The following is a 24978-nucleotide window of genomic DNA, read 5'->3' on the forward strand; positions in this document are numbered from 1 at the left end:
CATAATTATCCTAAATCATTCCAAAGAGGGAAGGCAATGGAAATCACCTTCTCTTATTCAGTGAAAAGCATATTTAGTTTAGTCTGTTACTCACGTCAGTGCTCTTCTCCCTGCTGATATTATTTTCCCCCTTTGAGAGAATTGATCGAGCATACTTAGCCCAGTGAGGGCTGTGATTGGCTCTCTGTCTGTGTGTGAGCACTGTAGTTGTATAAAACCCCAACTGTGGGAGGAGATTTCACTAAGACACAGCATACCACTGACACACTGACAGGACTAACAGTCATACTATTACAGACTTCTCCTCTGCACTCTAAACCACTGCAAATCATTATCCTAGATTTGGATTGAGTAAGCATACAACATGTGTAAGGGATTAGCAACACTGCCTGCAACCTGCTTGAAAAGGTAAGATGGTTATTCTAGTTTGTTAGCATGTTGTTGTAGATCACTATCAACATGTGTGGAACATGTATTGACTTGTATGGAAGAGGATGCATGCAACAGTAACAGTTGGAAAATGCTTGGTTTAAAATTTGAAACAAGTAATGCAACATGTGAGATTCTAACAACTGAAAGATGTAATGTCTGTGCTGCAATGGGATATTTTCAGACAGTAATGTATGTTGTATACGAGCCTTGTGTGCCAGGCATCTTGGTTCTGCTATAAGTGCATTACATATAATAGGACACACCACTGTGTCTTAATGAGATGTTTTAATACATTCTGTAGCCTAACACTACCCACTTTCTCTCCTCCCTCAGTGCCAAAGACATTAAACACAAGATTGGCTTTCTGCTCCAGAAGCCTGAGTTTCCACCAGACCAGAAACCGGTCAAAGAGAAGACCACCGCTGCCAAGAGGTGAGTGTACAGGAGAATAATGACACTTTGAATGTATTGATTGATTGATTTATAATTTATTTATAAAGGACATTTCTTTGAGATTAAGGATCTATTTTACCAGGGATACCTGTTATATGACAGCAGCAAATAAACACTTGATACTCAATATCATACAGACTGAACAAAAATATCAATGCTACATGTAAAGTGTTGGTCCCATGTTTCATGAGCTGAAATAAAAGATCCCAGAAATGTTCCATACGCACAAAAAGCTTATTTCTCAAAAATGTTGTGCACAAATTTGTTTACATCCCTGTTAGTGAGCAATTCTCCTTTGCCAAGATAATCCATCCACCTGACAGGTGTGGCATATCAAGAAGCTGATTAAACAGCATGATCATTACACACCTTGTGCTAGGGATAGTAAAAGGCCACTCTAAAATGTGCAGTTTTGTCACACAACTCAATGCCACAGATGTCTCAAGTTTTGAGGGAGCGTGCAATTGGCATGCTGACTGCAGGAATATCCACCAGAGCTGTTGCCAGAGAATTGAATGTTCATTTCTCTACCATAAGTCACCTCCAACGTCATTTTAGAGAATTTGGAATTACGTCCAACCGGCCTCACAACCGCAGACCACGTGTAACCACACCAGCCCAGGACCTCCACATCCGGCTTCTTCACCTGCGGGATCGTCTGAGACCAGCCACCCGGACAGCTGATGAAACTGAGGAGTATTTCTGTCTGTAATAAAGCCCTTTTGTGGGGAAAAACTCATTCTGATTGGCTGGGTGCCCCTGCCCAGTCATGTGAAATCCATAGATTAGGGCCTAATGAATTAATGCAATTGACTGATTTCCTTATATGAACTGTAACTCAGTAAAATCGTTGAAATTGTTGCATGTTGCGTTTACATATTTTTTCAGTTTAATATTGAACAACACACTAGAGATCATAGATAAAATAGCCTTCAGACTCCATTAAATTAATTTATCACACCATGGGGAATAATGCTCTTAAGGCAATAACCATTGAACACGTGGGTAAATAGGTTTTAATGCAGGTCTACCCGCTGGGCACAGACGTCATTTCAATGTCTAGTTTTGATTTACATTAGGTTAAGTTGTCAACTGATGTGAATTCAACGTGAAATCAACATAACATGTCACCATGTCCTTGTATTTAGGTTAAAGGTTGGGTGAAAAAAAGACAAAATTCCCTTACCTGAATGACTTTCTGCAAATCCAATCAGTTTTCAACATTGATTCAACGTCATCACATTTATTTTTGTTGTTGAAAGGATGTGGAAACAACATTGATTCAACCAGTTCTTGCAACTGTTTAGCATCTGTTGTCCCTAAACTAGTTAGCATAGACAACATCCAGCCTGACTTTTTATTTCATTAGCGCTAAATCTAATCAACCTAATCAATCTAATCTAATCTAACCTGATGAGAAAAAATTTATGCAACCCCTTAATTGCAACCTCACAATTTGCATTAATATTGATCAACTTTGATCATCTGATTGTAGCCAATGTAGGTGATATCATTTGACTTCGGAATAAAAAATTTAAATGGTACTTTCAGTTAAAAAACAATCCCTTTAAAATAACGCATTCTATCATGGCATTTGCCTAGCGGCATACAGTTCAGCAGAAGCGTTTTTAGGATTTACACACATGGGGGGGAAATCTTAGGCCTACATGACAGGAGACATTATCAGAATCCTTTTTAATACTACACAATGACCAAAATGTGTGGCTACCCTGACACTGTCAAACAGATACATAAAAACGCATCTTAGGCTAAGTTCATTGTTGAAAATAGGATCCTACGGTTCTAAGATGAACTTAGCCTTAAAATGCTTTTGAGAAACCGGACCTTGGTCTTGACCTGGCCCAGTGCCAATAAAAAGAAGGGCGACACACAGATTGTACAATATTAGGAGGAAATATATAACTATTATATACTGCAGTAGGCTACTAAATCAACTTTCCAGTGGCACTGACTCACCCAATGATGAAGATAACATGAATATGCATAGCCTAGGCTTCTCACCGCACCTGTGATGGTCTCAAGATAAACCAGAGCACACTTTAAAATACAGTACTGTTCGTCCGAGTTGTTGAGAAAGAAAATGGTAGCTTCTACTGACAAATTAGTTTTCTCTTTTCAGCAGTAGGCATTTGCTTTCCAAACCTTTTTCCCGCGATTGTATTTAGAAATTTGCTAAAAGCCTTTAGCTATACACTGAAAGCGCATAGAGAAATAAAATCAGTAGAAATAGAATCCATAGAATGAAAGTGCCCATTCAAGTCAGGACTGACAGCCATTTTGAGCATACCCATGAGTTTACCAGTCAAATTACCAGGGTGAGGTTCCAAAACCCTTTTCCAGCTAGCACATTTGGTTCCTTGGAAGTTGTGGGAATGTACGTTTTTTGATTTCCCATTGGTTCTGGGAACGAAGCCATAAGTTTCCTGACCGTTAAAACATAACGTTTATTTTACGTTCTGAGAACAGAATGTGATTTTTTACATTACAGGGAGGCTCTGAGAAAGTTTTTCTATGGTTCCCAGAAAGTTTTCCTGGGAGGTTTTATTAACGTTCTGAGAACACAAATTATGAGTTATTTGAATAACATTCTGAGAACATGTTTCAATAAGACTTTTAATAACACTGCTACTTTAACTGTTTTGAACTCCAAGCACAGATAGGACACATATAAATTCAGTTGCTTAGGCATTAATCATGCAAACACATGTATTTTTTATTCTGGCATGACAACCTATGATCTTCTGCTCTCTAACCATGGGATTAGTCCACTGCGCCACCAGGATGGAGCTAACATGCCATGTTTTTTTAAACTCATACAAGGCTATTCATTTCAGTCTATTCAAACACCCTATTTCAAAGGAAACAAGCATTCATTAAGATCAGGTGTAGCCAATTAGTGGGCTCGACCAACACACCTGAACACATTTAACAAGATAGTAGATAGATCGTTTTGTTGATGCTGATAATGGAATGTATTTGTTTTAAAATAACATTAGAACGTTCTTTGAACGTTACTAATGTTTTCTTGTGGTTCTTATGGAAGGTTTTCTTAATGTTCTGAGAAGAGGTCTTTAAATTGAACCATGAGGAAACCTGCAGAAAACTTTATGCTGAAGTACTGGAATTCCCACAGAAGAATGTTGTTTTTCAACATTCTCTGAACATTCTGAGAACATTACTTTAAATAGGACCATGAGGAAACCTGTAGGAAAAGTTATGGGAAGGTTGTATGCAATATAACCATAGGACAACCACGCTCTAAGAACATGTGGTTCTCAGAACGTTATGTGCTAGCTGGGTGCTATGGATTATATTCTATGGCCGCAACTCAACAATCTGTTCGATATTTTGCGTGTATGCTGCCCAAATTCAGTGTGTTTAGACAGGAGTAATTATATAATTTTGGAAACATTATTTACATTTATCAGGGGGTGCTGCATCAGCTTCAGCACCCCTACATCCCGCGGCTATGGTCCTCCTGCTCAGTATCATTCTGTTTCTCCAAACAAACATTTCTAAGTTGCTCCAAACGTTCAATTTGGAAGTATAAGGTTTTGGATAGGGTTAAAACATTAAGTTTATGGACTCATTCCGAATGGTTAAGGGTCCAGGGTCATGGGATTAAACCCATCCACCACTCTGTTCACAACCGCGCAAAACCCCAAACCTACTTGATGGTAATAGCGCTCACTGTTGCCCCTAGTGGCCGGTTTTGAAGGCATTTCCCGATGTCCTCAGAACATGGATAGATGTCCAATTTCGAAGTCTCTCTTCAGCGATCTGCCTGATAATGTTATAAAATGGTTGGTTACTCATTAGCTCAAATAGGTGAATAATGTAAATAAATTATGGTTACTCAGTAGCTCGAAGAGGTGCACCCGGTATGGCTAATGCTCATGGAAAATACAGTTGTCAATGTCATGTTGTAAAGAACATTATGAAATCTACTGGTAGGCTATCATTAAAATACAGGTCATCAGCAATATGTAGGTCAAGAACTGTGAGATATCACACAACAGATGTACTGAAATATTTCAAATATTATTGTTTCTCCCAGTAATACAGGTGTACAGTATAATAATTATGCTCTTTCTCTGGTTTTAGAGGTTCACCTGCTGATGTTGAGAAATGGAAGCTGTCCTTCAACGACCTGATGAATTGTGAAGGTGAGTTTCTCACAAACCGAAGAGACATCTTTAGAATACTGTAGGATTGGGGAGTTTATCTTGCTCAAATGTGCTCAAATGTGATGGTTTACTGAATTGAAAAGTTGTATTGATTTTGAATTTAATTGAAGCACTCTACTGCCCCTTGTGTAGAATTCCTGAACTCCCGAATCTCTGACAAAACTCTACCATGACCTATTACCAGCATACACTCCAGACGTGTGCTACGTGTCTGGAGGGTAAGCTGGGTAGCCCCTAGGCGCCTGCTGCTCTGCTCCCTCCTTGTGTGTGTGTGTGATGCGCAGGTTGAACCATAACTTGTGTGGATGAAGGGCGGGTGGGTGGTGGGCAGGTTGAATAAAGAGAAAACAATGCATGGTTTTTAAAAGTTATTTTTCTTCATAATTTTTTTCTGTTTTTTGTAAGTTTTATTTTTCCATTATTTTTATCTGGCATTAGTGCCTAACTGTACCCGTCAAATACACACCAATCGCCAAATGCTTTTGGGAACTTGGGCAGAAAAAGTTAACGACGATCGACTGAGGCAAAAATAACAATGTTAAATTGAATTAAATAAGAGAAATGCTGCGAAATGGAGAGTTAACTTGAAAATAAACAGAAGGGAGGGACTGAACAGCAATGTTTGGGATAGATTTGGTGAAAAGAGGATGATAGCAGTGCCGGCTATGTTATGTGTGATGATTATGAGGCGCTATACAAATTCCACAGTCACAAGTCGGGGACTTCAGAATGGCACGTCAAGGGAACTGTAGGCTCAGATGGGCTAAATGGAATAGTTGCCAAATTGAAATCTGGACACTGACTGTAGGTCTATAACCTCTCACATATCCTTATATAATATTAGCCTAACTTCTGCAGGATTAAGCATTTCTTGCAGTAAAATGATACACCAAATTTACATTTTGAATCCGGAACAGGAGTGGAGAAATAGGCTATAATTTATTTATTTCAGCATCTTGCTTCACAAAGATGAAAGAGAACTTACCATGTCAACTAGATTGAAGCATTAATTCCATCGATTTATGACATTATTCTGTTGAGCAAGGGTTTATTTAGTCTTCTAGGATAACAAGTAATAACAGAAGAGAAGCTGCATGTACATATAGCCTACCAAAATGTCGGAAATTATAAGCAGATAAAAAATCCTGCACCCCCTTTCAATAAATCGTTCTGCCATCTCTGACTCTACAACCCATTTTCTATATTTGCGGGTTAGGGTCGGGTGCGGGGCACAGATTTTCACTTTATCACATATAGTCGGGTGGTTGCGGATGGGTTATTAGCAATTGTGGGCAGGTGCTGGTGAACAAACAGCTGACCCACGCATCACTAGTGTGTGTGTGCTGACAGTCCATGTGGTGTCAGGCTGTCTGTGGGGACACCCAACCTAGTCTCAGAGCATTTCGTATTATTCTGTACGTACATCCAGGACACTCCATTTAGTATGATATGTTACCTTTCGTATGGTATGTATTAATTTGTATATGTCCAGCACCCATTTCGTATGATATGTTACTAATTAGCAAAACGTATGATATGTTATGAATTCTAGCTAGGTCGCTAACGTTAGCTAGCTGGCTAACGTTAGCTAGGCTAGGGGTTAGGCTTAGGGGTTAGGGTTAAGTTTAGGAGTTAGGTTAAAGGTTTAAGGTTAGGGTTAGGGGAAGGCTTAGCTTAACGGGTTAAGGTTAGGGTTAGGGTTAGCTAACATGCTAAGTAGTTGCAAAGTAGCTCAAAAGTAGTAAATAGTTGAAAAGTTGCAAATTAGCTAAAATGCTAAAGTTGTCCATGATGAGATTTGAACTCACAACCTTTGCGTTGCTAGATGTTAGCGTTATATGGCTACCCATCCACCCCAACCAACGACCCTGCATTCATTTTTGCCTTAAATAACAATCTGTCTTATGTAACCATACCAAACGTAGCATATCATACTAATTTGAGTGTTCCGGATTTACTTCTACTATGTTACGTCTAGTTTATGAGACCAGGCTGCGACACAGAGCAGGAGCAACATCTCCTGAGAACCATCCAGGCCTTGACCTCCACCACTGACTCCCTACAGAGGGATGCTCTCTCTCTCTCTCTCTCTCTCTCTCTCTCTCTCTCTCTCTCTCTCTCTCTCTCTCTCTCTCTCTCTCTCTCTCTCTCTCTCTCAACCCCCCCGAACACTCAACCCAGCACCCAGGAAATATCTCTGGATGTTACACATGCTAAGTAAGAGGAACTGAGACTAATCTAACCTATCCTCTTTCTCTCTTTGTCTGTCTGTCTGTCTGTCTGTCTATCAGGTGGTCGTACAATGTTCACTGCGTTCCTGAAGTCAGAGTTCAGCCAGGAGAACATGGAATTCTGGAACGCTTGTGAGGAATACAAAAAGTCTGCCCAAAACAAGATGGCGGCAAATGCCAAAGAGATCTACGAACAGTACATCGAGGCAGACTCTCCAAATGAGGTCAAATGGAAATAAGATTTGGCATGTTTACGGCATGATCATAAAACTTTTTTTATTTTTCATTATTTAACCAGGCAAGACAGTTAAGAATACATTCTTATTTAAAATGACAGCCTGGACATATGCAAATATTATGTCAACCAAGCAAGAGCAACACAACCTATACCAACTGAGAGACACTCTCAAAAGCGGGTTAAAACTATAATTTTGATATCATCATATCATTTTGATGTCTATGAATTTGAGAGTGGTTACATTTCTCCATCCCCATACCTCATTTTTTCACCAAAACAGTGGTGGGGAGAACGCTTTGTTATTGTTTCAACTGTGGATTACCTCTTCAATGATTCCCCCCTTCCTAAAAACACCTGTTGTTTTTCCTTTGGGATTGTCCTTTTGGATTTGTATAGCAATTTGTAAGGCACATTATGTTGATACAGTATCCATGTTTTAATGCATTACTTATACAGTGTGTATCTATTTTTCCCTCTCCCTATCAGGTGAACCTGGACTCAGCAACGCGAGAGGAGACCAGACAGAACCTGTCTATTGCCGGCCTATCCTGTTTCGACAACGCCCAGCAGAAGATATTCACTCTGATGGAGAAAGACTCATACAGACGGTTCCTCTGCTCCAAACTGATCCAGGATCTGTCCCTGTTGCCCACTACCACCCCACTCTGTGTGCTGAAGATGAAAGGAGGGAAAATAGGCTGTTCTGAGAACAGATGTGGTGCATAGATGGAGATGGAGAGAGAGAGAAACAAGGACAGATTGAAGAATGTGTCAAATTTTGTCAATCTGTGAGGGAAAAAGCAGGTAGTCTTGAAGAGAAAACGGATTATTATGAGTGGGTGGGGTTTTATTTTTTCCGTCCATTGTTCCAGATAACTATTTCAACACGCATCACAAATTGATTATTTTTGAGACGAGGGGATGGTTGGAGAGGGAGAGAAAACTGTCAGAGATGTGATTTTTCAGGAAGAAATATGCTCCTGAAAGGATGCTCCTTTCCTTGATTTTCATTGTTGTGCGAGGGTCTGCTTTCTTTCCACTGAATATCTTCCAGAGCTCTAACAAATGGTTCAAACAGGCATTTAGGTATTTCACTCTGGTCAGTTCCCTGTGTCCCCTCTGTCTGGCTTTAATCAAGAGCTCAAAGCTAAGTCATGCTTAAACACCAATAATGCTTTCCGGCTTGAAAATGCTCTTCCTCAAACTGAGTGATAAATTAGATGATAGTTTCTGAATGGAGATAACTAAGGCTGGATTGGTGTTAAAAGCTTATTTCACCTGACTGATGTTTTGTTTGACACTGTTTTTCTGTCTTTACTTTACCTGTGGCCAGTTTGTGCACTGCTAAGGTGTAACTCACTTGCCCTCTGTTAACCTGCCAACAAAGTCATGACCAGGTGATGTTTTGATTCACAACACAGGGAGAAACAATCTGGAATTACTTCTCTATCCACCCCTAACACACACACAGACACACACAGACACACTGACACGCACACACTCCCATTTGAGCAATTCAGCGACTGTTACACTTTCCTTGCTTCACCTGATCCTTTCCTGTTGTGCTTATGAAGTAACCCCACAGACAGTCAGACATGCTTCTGAATGGACATCATCTGAACAATTTGAATGTTGTCCCTCAGCTTCGTTTCACCGCATGAAGGTAGCAAATTACCCACATGTACATTACAGAACTGGGACAGAAACACAACACACCTGCCAGTGCTGGAAATCTTCTTCCGTAGCTTAATACATGAGAACGGGCCTTCACATATGTCTATATTCTTATTAAATTATTACATGGCTGTAAGCTTTGTGTTCATTACATGAAAGCTGCTCAAATTATAGCTTTGTTGGTATTGTATTTTGATAATAACTCCCTGTATTGCTTATTGTAAATTATTTATGTTATATTGTTATTGGTAATGCTATTGATATCATTATATGGTTATTGGTAATGCTATTGATATCATTATATGGTTATTGGTAATGCTATTGATATCATTATATGGTTCTGTAAGTTTTGTTTAAACATGACTCCTACTCGCCTCCAATGATGATGGCTAAATATTTATTGTAAAATGTAATAATCATGTTTATATTTATTTTATTTTCCTATTCACGTTTATTCATAATTTATTTGTGAATAAAACAATGTATCACAGAGTTGGTTACTTATTTTCAGACATTTACCCAAATGAACGAAAGGCCAATATTGTAAAACTTTCCAGTGTCGAAAACATACATATGCTAATTTCAGCACACTAGCTGTACTTATTCTATTTAAGGCAATGTGCAGTTTCCTACGACCATGTATTCCAATAGGTTTCAACATTCTATTGCCCTGTATAAACTGAATACATCACCACTGAAAAAATTCAGATTTAATTAGTTCATCTGTTGATAAACAGAGAAACGGGACGACAGAGAGTTACACAGACACCAGTTTAAACTACTTGAAACTATGGACTGCTCTCAGTATAAATATTGCTTTTACCTCCCACTGTAGAGGACACAGTGCTAGTGACAGACGATATGCGCCAGTACACAATATTCCTACTAGTTTATTACCACAGACTGCAACTTTAATGTGGAAAAGACAGTATTTACATACATACAACTTGGCATAAGAGTTGGGCAAAAATAGAAGAAGCAACTGTACAGAAGACTAGGTTCACTCACTCTTTGCTTCTCCCATACGTGGTCTTGACCCGTGCTATCACAAGCCATAATTAGAAAGATAAGGTCTTACGTCAATGGCCTGATGCAGATCACATCGATTCAAAGGTTATTTGTGTGTCACTGAAAGCACTTGTGGAAGCAGTGGACATATTTTAAAAAAGGAAGTTTAATATTACCTTTCGCACAGCTCTCATTGGTGCCAACAACAGACAGTGTAATTTGTTTGCCATTAAAGCTTGTTTATTCAGAGCCACAGTGAAGATACACTACATGGCCAAAAGTATATGGACACCCCTTCAAATTAGTGGATTCGGCTATTTCAGCCACACCCGTTGCTGACAGGTGTATAAAATCGAGCACACTGCCATGCAATCTCCATAATGTTGCTTGATTGGTTGTTAGGCTATAGCTGGCCAAAAGTGGGCTACATGAAAAGAGTAATACTGTTAATATAACCGTGTGTAACTGTGGGGTTTCAGTAAATGTATGTACAGTGGGGAGAACAAGTATTTGATACACTGCCGATTTTGCAGGTTTTCCTACTTACAAAGCATGTAGAGGTCTGTAATTTTTATCATAGGTACACTTCAACTGTGAGAGACGGAATCTAAAACAAAAATCCAGAAAATCACATTGTATGATTTTTAAGTAATTAATTTGCATTTTATTGCATGACATAAGTATTTGATCACCTACCAACCAGTAAGAATTCCGGCTCTCACAGACCTGTTAGTTTTTCTTTAAGAAGCCCTCCTGTTCTCAACTCATTACCTGTATTAACTGCACCTGTTTGAACTCGTTACCTGTATAAAAGACACCTGTCCACACACTCAATCAAACAGACTCCAACCTCTCCACAATGGCCAAGACCAGAGAGCTGTGTAAGGACATCAGGGATAAAATTGTAGACCTGCACAAGAATGGGATGGGCTACAGGACAATAGGCAAGCAGCTTGGTGAGAAGGCAACAACTGTTGGCGCAATTATTAGAAAATGGAAGAAGTTCAAGATGACGGTCAATCACCCTCGGTCTGGGGCTCCATGCAAGATCTCACCTCGTGGGGCATCAATGATCATGAGGAAGGTTAGGGATCAGCCCAGAACTACACGGCAGGACCTGGTCAATGGCCTGAAGAGAGCTGGGACCACAGTCTCAAAGAAAACCATTAGTAACACACTACGCCGTCATGGATTAAAATCCTGCAGCACACGCAAGGTCCCCATGCTCAAGCCAGCGCATGTCCAGGCCCATCTGAAGTTTGCCAATGACCATCTGGATGATCCAGAGGAGGAATGGGAGAAGGTCATGTGGTCTGATGAGACAAAAATAGAGCTTTTTGGTCTAAACTCCACTCGCCGTGTTTGGAGGAAGAAGAAGGATGAGTACAACCCCAAGAACACCATCCCAACCGTGAAGCATGGAGGTGGAAACATCATTCTTTGGGGATGCTTTTCTGCAAAGGGGACAGGACGACTGCACCGTATTGAGGGTAGGATGGATGGGGCCATGTATCGCGAGATCTTGGCCAACAACCTCCTTCCCTCAGTAAGAGCATTGAAGATGGGTCGTGGCTGAGTCTTCCAGCATGACAACGACCCGAAACACACAGCCAGGGCAACTAAGGAGTGGCTCCGCAAGAAGCATCTCAAGATCCTGGAGTGGCCTAGCCAGTCTCCAGACCTGACCCCAATAGAAAATCTTTGGAGGGAGCTGAAAGTCCGTATTGCCCAGCGACAGCCCCGAAACCTGAAGGATCTGGAGGTCTGTATGGAGGAGTGGGCCAAAATCCCTGCTGCAGTGTGTGCAAACCTGGTCAAGACCTACAGTTGAAGTGTACCTATGATAAAAATTACAGACCTCTACACACTTTGTAAGTAGGAAAACCTGAAAAATCGGCAGTGTATCAAATACTTGTTCTCCCCACTGTAAATCACAAAGCTCATCCTCAACAACAAAAGAGTGATCAAATCTGTACCCACTTTTAATCCAATGTTACATAAATATTATCTTGGTGAGTCTAAATTCTAACTTGAATTGACAGAATAAGGGCAATATGTTCAAATATTTAGTCTAGCCAAGTTGGTGTGATCACACTGCCAACCTGGCTGTAGCAGAAGGAATGTGTCTGTACAGATTTAGCTATAGTGGGGAGAACAAGTATTTGATACACTGCCGATTTTGCAGGTTTTCCTACTTACAAAGCATGTAGAGGTCTGTAATTTTTATCATAGGTACACTTCAACTGTGAGAGACGGAATCTAAAACAAAAATCCAGAAAATCACATTGTATGATTTTTAAGTAATTAATTTGCATTTTATTGCATGACATAAGTATTTGATACATCAGAAAAGCAGAACGTAATATTTGGTACAGAAACCTTTGTTTGCAATTACAGAGATCATACGTTTCCTGTAGGTCTTGACCAGGTTTGCACACACTGCAGCAGGGATTTTGGCCCACTCCTCCATACAGACCTTCTCCAGATCCTTCAGGTTTCGGGGCTGTCGCTGGGCAATACAGACTTTCAGCTCCCTCCAAAGATGTTCTATTGGGGTCAGGTCTGGAGACTGGCTAGGCCACTCCAGGATCTTGAGATGCTTACGGAGCCACTTACGGAGCCACTCCTTAGTTGCCCTGGCTGTGTGTTTCGGGTCATTGTCATGCTGGAAGACCCAGCCACGACCCATCTTCAATGCTCTTACTGAGGGAAGGAGGTTGTTGGCCAAGATCTCGCGATACATGGCCCCATCCATCCTACCCTCAATACGGTGCAGTCGTCCTGTCCCCTTTGCAGAAAAGCATCCCCAAAGAATGATGTTTCCACCTCCATGCTTCACGGTTGGGATGGTGTTCTTGGGGTTGTACTCATCCTTCTTCTTCCTCCAAACACGGCGAGTGGAGTTTAGACCAAAAAGCTCTATTTTTGTCTCATCAGACCACATGACCTTCTCCCATTCCTCCTCTGGATCATCCAGATGGTCATTGGCAAACTTCAGACGGGCCTGGACATGCGCTGGCTTGAGCATGGGGACCTTGCGTGTGCTGCAGGATTTTAATCCATGACGGCGTAGTGTGTTACTAATGGTTTTCTTTGAGACTGTGGTCCCAGCTCTCTTCAGGTCATTGACCAGGTCCTGCCGTGTAGTTCTGGGCTGATCCCTCACCTTCCTCATGATCATTGATGCCCCACGAGGTGAGATCTTGCATGGAGCCCCAGACCGAGGGTGATTGACCGTCATCTTGAACTTCTTCCATTTTCTAATAATTGCGCCAACAGTTGTTGCCTTCTCACCAAGCTGCTTGCCTATTGTCCTGTAGCCCATCCCATTCTTGTGCAGGTCTACAATTTTATCCCTGATGTCCTTACACAGCTCTCTGGTCTTGGCCATTGTGGAGAGGTTGGAGTCTGTTTGATTGAGTGTGTGGACAGGTGTCTTTTATACAGGTAACGAGTTCAAACAGGTGCAGTTAATACAGGTAATGAGTGGAGAACAGGAGGGCTTCTTAAAGAAAAACTAACAGGTCTGTGAGAGCCGGAATTCTTACTGGTTGGTAGGTGATCAAATACTCATGTCATGCAATAAAATGCAAATTAATTACTTAAAAATCATACAATGTGATTTTCTGGATTTTTGTTTTAGATTCTGTCTCTCACAGTTGAAGTGTACCTATGATAAAAATTACAGACCTCTACATGCTTTGTAAGTAGGAAAACCTGCAAAATCAGCAGTGTATCAAATACTTGTTCTCCCCACTGTAGCTAACTGAAGAGAATGGATCTGGATAGATAAAGCAGAGGAAAATGGGTCTGGTTCTGATATTTAGAGGTACAGTATAATTGGTAGCCTCAGGTGGTTGTTGGATGATGCAGGAGAAGACCCGGTCACCAATATACTGTCTAACAGACCTATTACAAGGGATTACACAGGCAGCCTCGACATGACCTGGGTACAATACATATGTCAGATACTTTCAAATACTTATAAATATTTAAGGTAGTTTAGCTTGATTTAGCTGGAGTATGCTCTTTTGGAACTATTCCATTGGTAATTACTGTAAATATAGGGCAGCTCAAGTATTTGACCCAGGTCTGGCTCCAAGAAACATCAAAAGGTTTGAGCACAGACTTTTACTGAACAATCTGATAGATGTTTGATATTGACTCTGAGCTCTTTACTGAAAATGAGAGTGAGCCTCCATTGCATAATAATAAGCCATTTAGCAGACACTTTTATCCAAAGTGGCTTACAGTCATGCGTGCATACATTTTTGTGTATGGGTGGTCCCGGGGATCGAACTCACTACCTTGGCATTACAAGCGCCATGCTCTACCAGCTGAGCTACTTGCATCTAGCCGATGAAAAGTGGAGGCCTGTCATATACAGTATACACAGGGAGCTGCAGATGCTGAGCATGTGTGTGTGAAAGACCTTATCTTTCAAACAGTCCGTGAAGAACATAATCACAAACACACACACACACACACACACACACACAGGGCCGGATTAATGCAGGGGCTGAAGCCCTGGTAAAAAGAGAATTGTAAAAATAACTTACGGAAGTTTATAGAGCATACAGTATATTATATTATATCCTTCAAATAGCCACCCTTTTCTTTGACAGCTTTTCACACTCTTGGCATTCTCTCAACCATCTTCACCTGGAATGGTTTTCCAACAGTCTTGAAGGAGTTCCCACATATGATGAGCACTTGTTGGCTGCTTTTCCTTCACTCTGTGGTCCGACTCATCCCAAACCATCTCAATTGGGTTGAGGTCGGGGATTGTTGAGGCCAGGTCATCTGATGGAGCACTCCATCAATCTCCTTCTTGGTCAAATAGCACTTACACAGCCTGGAGGTGTGTTGGGTCATTGTCCTGTTGAAAAACAAATGATAGTCCCACTAAGCCCAAACCAGATGGGATGGCGTATTGCTGCAGAATGCTGTGGTAGCCATGCTGGTTAAGTGTGCCTTGAATTCTAAATAAATCACAGACAGTGTCACCAGCAAAGCACCCCCACACCATAACACCTCCTCCTCCATACTTTACGGTGGGAAGAAACACACATGCGGAGATCATCCGTTCACCCACACCTTGTCTCACAAAGCCACGCAGTTGGAAGCAAAAATCTCACATTTGGACTCCAGACCAAAGGACACATTTCCACCGGTCTAATGTCCATTGCTCGTGTTTCTTGGCACAAACAAGTCTCTTCTTCTTATTGGTGTCCTTTAGTAGTGGTTTCTTTGCAGCAATTCGACCATGAAGGCCTGATTCACACAGTCTCCTCTGAACAGTTGATGTTGAGATGTGTCTTTTACTTGAACTCTGTGAAGCATTTATTTGGGCTGACATTTCTGAGGCTGGTAACTCTAATGAACTTATCCTCTGCAGCAGAGGTAACTCTGGGTCTTCCATTCCTGTGGCGGTCCTCATGAGAGCCAGTTTCATCATAGCGCTTGATGGTTTCTGCGACTGCACTTGAAGAAACTTTCAAAGTTCTTGAAATGTTCCGTATTGACTGACCTTCATGTCTTAAACTTGTTCCCTCACGACGCCAGGACAGCGGAGTCACTCACCACCTTCCGGAGACACTTGAAACCCCACCTCTTTAAGGAATACCTGGGATAGGATGAAGTAATCCTTCTACCCCCCCTTACCCCCCCCCCCCAAAAAAAATAAATATTTAAAAAAAATAAATAAATGGTAAAGTGGTTGTCCCACTGGCTATCATAAGGTGAATGCACCAATTTGTAAGTCGCTCTGGATAAGGGCGTCTGCTAAATGACGAAAATGTAAATGTAAATGTTAAAGTAATGATGGACTGTCGTTTCTCTTTGCTTATTTGAGCTGTTCTTGCCATAATATGGACTTGGTCTTTTACCAAATAGGGCTATCTTCTGTATACCACCCCTACCTTGTCACAACACAACTGATTTGCTCAAACGCATTAGGAAGAAAATAAATTCCACAAATTAACTTTTAACAAGGCACACGTGTTAATCAAGTCAAGACTGGCAGCCATTGCTAGTGTATCCATAAGTTTAATAGTCAAATTGCCAGTGTAAGAGGTTCCAAAACCCTTCTATGGATTATATGTCTATGGCTGTATATTTGGCGTGCATGCTGGCCAAATTGCGACCTTCCCGAATGTAGGCAACCGGTAACTGACAAACAAAAAGGAAACACTTGAGGAAATGAAGGATGCAAATAATATATTATGTAGGGTATATTTTCCTGTTATGATTTAGGTCCATATGTAGAATCTATGTCAAGATGTATTGAAGCTGTTCTGGCAGCTTGTGGTGGCCAAACACCCTTTTAAGTTGCTATGTTGGTGTTTCCTTTATTTTGTCAGTTACCTGTATGTGCTCAGTGGCATGTATTCATGGATGCCAAGGGAAGCCAGGCTTCCCAAAAACATTTACCATTAAAAAAAGAAAAGATATATGTAAAATAAAGTATCTATCATCTCTCTGTGTGTCATAATTTTCCTTCAATTAGCAAGAGGCTGAATGTATCTCACCGGAGAATGCATCTAAGCGAGCGAAACAGCGCCCCTCTGTCTCTACATGTGTAGCCCATCTATCTGATGCTGTCTGGTCAAAAAGAGTATGATATTGTTGCCACCCATAGCATTGAATGCAAGGGAAGCCAGTGAGCATTTGACCTCCCTTGATAAAAATGATTAAATACAATAATAGCCAATCAGCATTGGGTTAAACTGAGTAAGCTCAACTGTGAATCCTTCTAGTGCAACAAAAAAAAGTGTAAAGGGAAGCCAGTTTGGATTTGGCTTCTCACCTATCACATCACATCAAGCTAAATGTCACTGACAGAAAAAAAAACTTGAATTGTTGCATCAAGTTGTGTTGTTGTCCTCCGGTGGCTAGCTAGCTAGCTAAAATTCACCCTTTCCTAAATTAGCCACGGACAGAGATAGGGATTTGGACTTGTGGTTTTACTTAATTTTCAGTACTAGCCAATGATTATAACAGCGATTCTGATCCAACCATAAATTCATCCTTGTGCCTCTGGCCTGAGAGGATGTAGCTAGATGTAGTAGGCTAATGTTAACTAGCTGGCTAATCGTTGCCCATGAAAGTAAGTTAAGCTAGTGAGCAAGCATTTTAGCCAGGTAGCCTAGCACAGCGGGGGGTCATGTAATGGCACGGGGGGCGCGGGATCCCCCCCCCCACCCAAAAAAAGTACATTTTTTTTAAAGGAACTCAGTCCGGCTTTAAACTTACTTTTGAAAGATGTAATAGTAGAATACACAAGGTGTAATTTCGAAATTGGGTAGTACATCATCAGTTCCTCTTGTCATGTTAGTCATTGCATACCTTAGAGAGCTATTTATAACTTGTCAGAAATGTCCAGATCAACTAGCCCATGTCAGCAAAAAAAAAGTGATTTAGGTTTTTTTGCCCGTAGATATTGTTGTAATTTTTTAGTCACTCAAATACACATTAGACATGGGAGAATGTATAGAATTGCAAGAAAATGTGCTTTAAAAATGCAAAATGTTCTTTGTACCCCATGACAAAATGTGTAGAATTGCAGGAAATAAGCTTTAAACCTGCAAGATTCTCTCCACCAACAAGAGGGGTGTGAACAGTTTCTGTCATGAACAGTGCTTGTGCCCATAGAAATAGACGTGGTGCGTGCACATGCGTGCATGGGGGTGCGGGATGTTCCCCAATGCTGGAAGGGGGGCCCCGAGTGAAAAAGTTTGTTGATTGTACTAAATTGTTTTTGGAAGCTTTCAGTTGTCACTGTATTAGACTAAGCATAGGTGATTTGATGATGTTGAAATGTTGAAATTGAAATGGTGCTGGAATAGTGGAGGCAGCTCCTGTTTTCTTAGCGACTTGCGGTAACTCTCCTGTGTTCTAAATCAAGAGTTGTTTAGTAGTCCGAAAATGTCAAAAACATTAATTTGATTGACCATACTTTAGGTCATGTAACTGTTTGTTACATGCAATATGCTTTGTGGAATGCACCAGACAGATGTTGCTCTCCGGTTTTGTGATTAAACAAAGTTGTGGTTGAATTTATTCTGCCACTGTGTCTTCTTATTGTCTCGGCCTTCGGCCTATATATCACAGTGGCGAGGCATATGAACTAACAGGTTATAGAGCAAACAACGCAATTATAACAACACAGAGGTTGTAAAATGGCTTTTTTCTCTGGCTTGGATTCCCAAGCGATTCTACCCAAGCACCGCTACTGGATGTGCTTGTGCTAAAATGTAATGAAAACATTGATCTTCTGTGGTAAATAATGCTATCTGGTGTAATTTGAACATTGAGAGCGAGCTCTTGTGGTTGGATAAAAAAATATATAATAATGTAATTTACTTTTTTATTTGTTTTGTCTCTTGGGCCCCCTATGGGCTTGGGCCCAGCCAGACTCACAAAATTGACCAGTCACATATATTTATTATGCAGTTTTTTTTATTTTTTTTATTAATCAGTTACCCAAGGCAGCGCCCCCCAGTTACCCACGTGTGCCCCCTACCTCCACTCCTCCCCCCATCTGACGATTAGCAGAGCAGCAGCAGGCAGTCTACAATCATTGAAAGCGGGATCCTGAATCCTCCTGGGATTGGCGGTTATAATAATATATATATATATATATATATATATATATATATATATATATATATATATATATATATACAGTATATATATATATATATATATACAGTACCAGTCAAAACTTTGGACACACCTACTCATTCAAGGGTTTTTCTTTCTTTTTACTATTTTCTACTTTGTAGAATAATAGTGAAGACATCAAAACTATAAAATAATTCATATGGAATCATGTAGTAACCAAAAAAGTGTTAAACAAATCTAAATATATTTAATATTTGAGATTCCTCAAAGTAGCCACCCTTTGCCTTGATGACAGCTTTGCACACTCTTGGCATTCTCTCAACCAGCTTCATGAGGTAGTCACCTGGAATGCATTTCAATTAACAGGTGTGCCTTGTGAAAAGTTATTTTGTGGAATTTCTTTCCTTCTTTAATGTGTTTGAGCCAATCAGTTGTGTTGTGACAAGGTAGGTGTGGTATACAGAAGATAGCCCTATTTGGTGAAAGACCAAGTCCATATTATGGCAAGAACAGCTCAAATAAGCAAAGAGAAACTACAGTCCATCATTACTTTAAGATATGAAGGTCAGTCAATCTGGAACATTTCAAGAACTTTGACATTTCTTCAAGTGCAGTCGCAAAAACCATCAAGCGCTATGATGAAACTGGCTCTCATGAGGACCGCCACAGGAATGGAAGACCCAGAGTTACCTCTGCTGCAGAGGATAAGTTCATTAGAGTTACCAGCCTCAGAAATTGCAGCCCAAATAAATGCTTCACAGAGTTCAAGTAACAGACACATCTCAACATCAGCTGTTCAGAGGAGACTGTGTGAATCAGGCCTTCATGGTCGAATTGCTGCAAAGAAACCATTACTAAAGGACACCAATAATAAGAAGAGACTTGTTTGGGCCAAGACCCACAAGCAATGGACATTAGAACGGTGGAAATTTGTCCTTTAGTCTGGAGTCCAAATTTGAGATTTTTTGTTCCAACCACCGTGTCTTTGTGAGATGATGATCTCCGCATGTGTATTTTACTCCGTAAAGCATGGAGGAGGAGGTGTTATGGTGTGGGGGTCCTTTGCTGGTGACACTGTCTGTAATTTATTTAGAATTCAAGGCACACTTAACCAGCATGGCTACCACAGCCATCCCATCTAGTTTGGGCTTAGTGGGACTATCATTTGTTTTTCAACAGGACAATGACCCAACACACCTCCAGGCTGTGTAAGGGCTATTTTACCAAGAAGGAGAGGGATGGAGTGCTGCATCAGATGACTTGGCCTCCACAACCCCCCTACCTCAACCCAATTGAGATGGTTTGGGATGAGTCGGACCGCAGAGTGAAGGAAAAGCAGCCAACAAGTGCTCAGGATATGTGGGAACTCCTTCAAAACTGTTGGAAAAGCATTCCAGGTGAAGCTGGTTGAGAGAATGCCAAGAGTGTGCAAAACTGTCATCAAGGCAAAGGGTGGCTATTTGAAGAATCTCAAATGTTAAATATATATTTATTTCTTTAACACTTTTTTGGCTACTACATGATTCCATAGGTGTTATTTCATAGTTTTGATGTCTTCACTATTATTCTACAATGTAGAAAATAGTAAAAATAAAGACAAACCCTGGAATGAGTAGGTGTTTCCAAACTTTTGACTGGTACTGTATATGTAATGTTTTAAATGATTGACGAGAAAAGTATCGTCCAACCCATCGGGTATCTCACGGCAACCTCATATGCCATGTCTTGAAATATGCAAACAGACGGATTAAAAGTACATTTCCATTGTAAATTCTGTGGGAATTTCAGTACTTCAGCATAATGTTTCCCACAGGTTTCCTCAGAACCCCACCTGTTTCGAGCCCCACCTGTATACCTGTTTTGGATGTTATTTTGGCATTAATAAGTGTCACATATCAGTTTGCAAACAATGTACAAAAATAAATAATCTGTGAGTTAATAAAGCTGCATACAAACATGGTATTTTTTTTGCTTTCTTGAGTAAGGCAGCTCCAAAATGCAGGTATTTCAGCATAGCTCAGTGCTTTCTGTGGTGGTGGGGCAGCCAGGGGAAAATACGGAGCGTAGGGATTGGTAATGTTCTCTAGTTGCGCCATGATTGGCTCAGTGTTCATTCACTCATGGGGACACTATGTCACCTCAAAATCTACAGGGGAGAGCTCGAAAATTCAAGCTCCTTGGGTGCTGCCATAGAGTTACACTACCGTTCAAAAGTTTGGGGTCACTTAGAAATGTCCTTGTTTTTGAAAGAAAAGCAATTTTTTTTGTCCATTAAAATAACATCAAATTGATCAGAAATACAGTGTAGACATTGTTAATGTTTTAAATCTACATAGGCATACAGAGGCCCATTATCAGCAACCATCAGTCCTGTGTTCCAATGGCACGTTGTGTTTGCTAATCCAAGTTTATCATTTTAAAAGGCTACTTGATCATTAGAAAACCCTTTTGCAATTATGTTAGCACAGCTGAAAACTGTTGTGCTGATTAAAGAAGCAATAAAACTGGCCTTCTTGAGACTAGTTGAGTATCTGGAGCATCTGCAATTGTGGGTTCGATTACAGGATCAAAATGGCCAGAAACAAAGAACTTTCTTCTGAAACTCGTCAGTCTATTCTTGTTCTGAGAAATGAAGGCTATTCCATGCGAGAAATTGCCAAGAAACTGAAGATCTTGTACAATAAATATGTCACCGTTATAGTCCAATTAATGTATTGTTTAGTGTTGTGTTGTGAAGTGGCTTTGCTGGCATGCATAATCCGTTTTTGGGGGGAGTTTGCCCCACCAAGATTTACATACTAAAATCGCCGCTGGACTTAAGCGATGTCCTCAGAACATTCAGAAGATTTATGGTTCTCCTTTATGTCAGTTCTTGCCAATATTCTTGGAATGTTCAAAAAAATTAACATCACACATTAACATCAATAAGCTCAGTGCCTACTTATTGGTCACACTTGATCTTAATGAGTGCTTGTTTCCTTTGAAATGGGGTCTGTTTGAATAGACTAAAATGAACAACTTTGTATGCTTAAAAAAAATAAACATGGCATGCTAGCTCCATCCTGGTGGCGCAGTGGACTAATTCCATGGATAGGGAACAAAAGATCAAAGGTTTGAATGTCACTGATGCCGTGTCACAATCAAAAAGAAATGTGCTTGCATGATTAATTTCTAAGCAAATTAATTTCCATTTGTCCTATCTGTGCTTGGAGTTCAAAAAAGTTAACCTAAAATAAGCTAGAACATTCAGTCAAACATTGAAGGAAGTTATTCAAAAACCTCAAAATAATCTTTAAATGTATTTCTTAGTGTTAATAAAACTTTCACTAATAACCATAACTGTCACGTTCGTTGAAGGACGGGTCAGACCAAAGCGCAGCGTGAAATACATGTTTATTATAACGATAAACCCACGTAACGTGAAGTCCTCAGGCTAAACACAATACAAGCCTCTACACGGAACAAGATCCCACAACTAATGATAACAAACAGGCTACTTAAGTATGATCCCAATCAGAGACAATGAGTGACAGCTGCCTCTGATTGGGAATTACACCCGGCCAAACATAGAAGTAGAACAACTAGAACTAAACATAGAATATACAACATAGAACTCCACACCCTGACTCAACATTCAAGAGTCCCATAAGTCAGGGTGTGACAGTAACAAAAGATTTAGAGAATGTTCTCAGATTGTTATTTAATTACCTTAAAATAAACTATAATTTCCCTTCTCAGAGCGTTAATAAAATCTCCCTGTTAGGCCTACTGCTGCTAGGTAGCTCTCTCTCTCGGCTCTCCCCCTCCCCTCTGTCTGTTCTTAATTGCAGGAGTGAAGTCTGGTGTGCGGGAGTCAGGGTTCCAGCTGCAGCTCATTCACCATAATCACCTCAGCCTTAAAGACCCGGTCAAACTTGCCACTCATCGTCAGATCATAGTCAAGATGACCATGTTAGTCTCGCTGCTGACGCAACCTGCTTGTTTTCGCTCTTTGTGTTTTTGGCCTGTTCTATTTATATTTCTCCTGTGCCACAGATTATTGGAACCTGACTCCTGCCTCCGCTTCACTCCTGCCACCACCATCCTGCTTTCCACTACTGGACCTCACATTTGGACTCACCACGGACACTAGGACGTTACGGTACCACTCCTGCTCAGAACCCTGGATCTGTTACCCTCCCTGTAGACCTGGACTTGCTCTTCCCCTATTTTTGGAAACCTGGACAATTTAACTTTGAAATAAACCTGTTAAACCTTCTCTGGCTCGGTGTAGTTGTCTGCATTTGGGTTCATATTCAGTTTAAATCGTGACACTCCCAGGAAAACTGTCAAGGAACTCGAGTAAAATCTCCCTGCAACCTAAAAAGAAACATTCCCAGAACAGTCTAGGAGGTTCCCTACTGTTCTCAGAATGTAAAAAAAAAACATGTTTTACCAGTCAGGAAACATAGGGCTTCATTCTCGTAACCAGTCTGAAACCAAAAATACACGTTCCTACAACTTCCAAGGAACCAAACATGCTAGCTGGGTTGAGGCAAGTTGTAGTCATTTATTACCCTGCTCCTCATTTTGCTATCAATACTTTTGGGTTTATATTTTAATTACAATATAATTATTTAGTTTGTAATACTAAGAATTTAGTGCTTGACTTCAGAAGTTTTGCAAAATAAAACTCACTCACTAGAGGATTGCACCATAAAATAACACTATTACTCTATTAAAGGTGTTTGTTCCGGCAATCCTTAAATGAAACAAAAAGTAGGCTCCCCGCCACAGTTTCGGTAAAAAGCTGAAGGATGGGGCTGCAGAAATGCAAAGACTGCGCTATGGATGCAAGGACTGACCCTCCATGTTTTAAAGATTATAGTTTTAACCATGTTTTTAAACTATACAGTGTTTGTTTATATTTACTTTGTTCACAAACATTGGAGTAAATGTGGAGTTTTCTTACAGGTGAAACTGCAAATTAGATTTTCACTTTCACATGTGGAATTGCAAGTTCTCATGTGAAAACTCACTTTCACATGTATAACTGCACATAATATTTTTTTATGTGTTTCCACATGTGAAAGTAAGATTTTCACATATGAAACTGCATATCCGATTGTCAAGTGGAAGTTTTGAAAATGTGAAACCTCAAATTTCATATGGAAGTTTTGAAACAGCAATTCACATATGAGGTGAAAACATCTTATTCTCCTCACATATGAAAAGGTGGTGTTAACATGTGAACTCTAAATTGAATACGTGTGAAAATATGGTTTCATGTGAAGTTTAAGGTCAGCATGTGAAAACAGCTCTTCCACAGGTTAAACTGCAAATTTGACATGTGTTTTTTTTTGTAAGGGTTCTACCTGTGTGTGTCTACCTGTCTATCAGGTCTGCGTTCACTGATCCAGATACAATAACATAATCAACATTAGAACACTAAACACACAATTAGTCTCTGATGCATCGCCAAGCCCAAACAGACTCTCTAACCCACAAAACAATCGTAGCATTAACACAGATTTAAATAAAAAAAACGAATGTAGTGCCAGTCGTGGGTGTCAATACAAGTTGGATGATGTTTTTTTTGCATACAGAAATAAGGTGAGAATGGTCTAACTAAACATGACTGACCCACTTTCAGAAGTAAAAAAAAACTCATAAGTATCCTGTGGGTGGCAGTGGAATGGGAAAAAAAATGGGTGGATAAGTGACCAAGTTTGGTCCAAAAGTAGTAAACAATGTTTCAGGAGGACCAGAAACCTGCTGTACAAAAAGTATCATCATCGGGAGGAGATCTGTTTTACAGAAAATGCTCAGATCATTGTGTACAATATCTCCTGAAAATGTATCTACAATCAAGCCAAGATCAAACTTGCTATCATATTCTATTAACATTCAGTGGCAGTACCATTGACCTCTTCTTCTCAATGGAAGAGAATAAAAACAGACCGTCGAAGATATTAGACGAAAATCATTAGGACAATTTCCTATCAACACCGCTGGTGGGTAGACGTTTGTTTGTTTGTGGGTGGATGGAAGGGGTGTTTGTCTGTGTTTGTGACATTCGTTTGATTAGATGCACCAATAATGAGGATGTGCCAGAGTAGGGCTGTTACGG

General features: G+C 40.3%; 1 protein-coding gene across 1 annotated transcript; it reads left to right on the forward strand.

The window, feature by feature from the left end:
* The first annotated feature begins 240 nt into the window (after positions 1–240).
* On the forward strand, positions 241–9721 carry LOC311131605 (regulator of G-protein signaling 4-like). The gene is made up of 5 exons (XM_084164673.1): positions 241–408; positions 766–864; positions 5011–5072; positions 7385–7548; positions 8049–9721. Exons 1-5 carry the CDS (start codon positions 365–367, stop codon positions 8286–8288), a joined length of 609 nt encoding a protein of 202 aa, XP_084020799.1. The 5' UTR covers positions 241–364; the 3' UTR covers positions 8289–9721.
* The last annotated feature ends 15257 nt before the right edge of the window (positions 9722–24978 follow it).

This window comes from Coregonus lavaretus (genome assembly GCF_964263955.1).
Source record: "Coregonus lavaretus genome assembly, chromosome: 6".
Taxonomy (NCBI): domain Eukaryota; kingdom Metazoa; phylum Chordata; class Actinopteri; order Salmoniformes; family Salmonidae; genus Coregonus; species Coregonus lavaretus.

What these genes read in the sequence shown, in the direction of transcription:
- LOC311131605 (XM_084164673.1), top strand. Translation starts at nt 365, where the DNA reads ATGTGTAAGGGATTAGCAACACTGCCTGCAACCTGCTTGAAAAG. An exon ending in AAGACCACCGCTGCCAAGAG is followed by an intron (nt 865 to 5,010) that starts GTGAGTGTACAG and finishes CTCTGGTTTTAG; the next exon opens with AGGTTCACCTGCTGATGTTG. An exon ending in AGGCAGACTCTCCAAATGAG is followed by an intron (nt 7,549 to 8,048) that starts GTCAAATGGAAA and finishes TCTCCCTATCAG; the next exon opens with GTGAACCTGGACTCAGCAAC.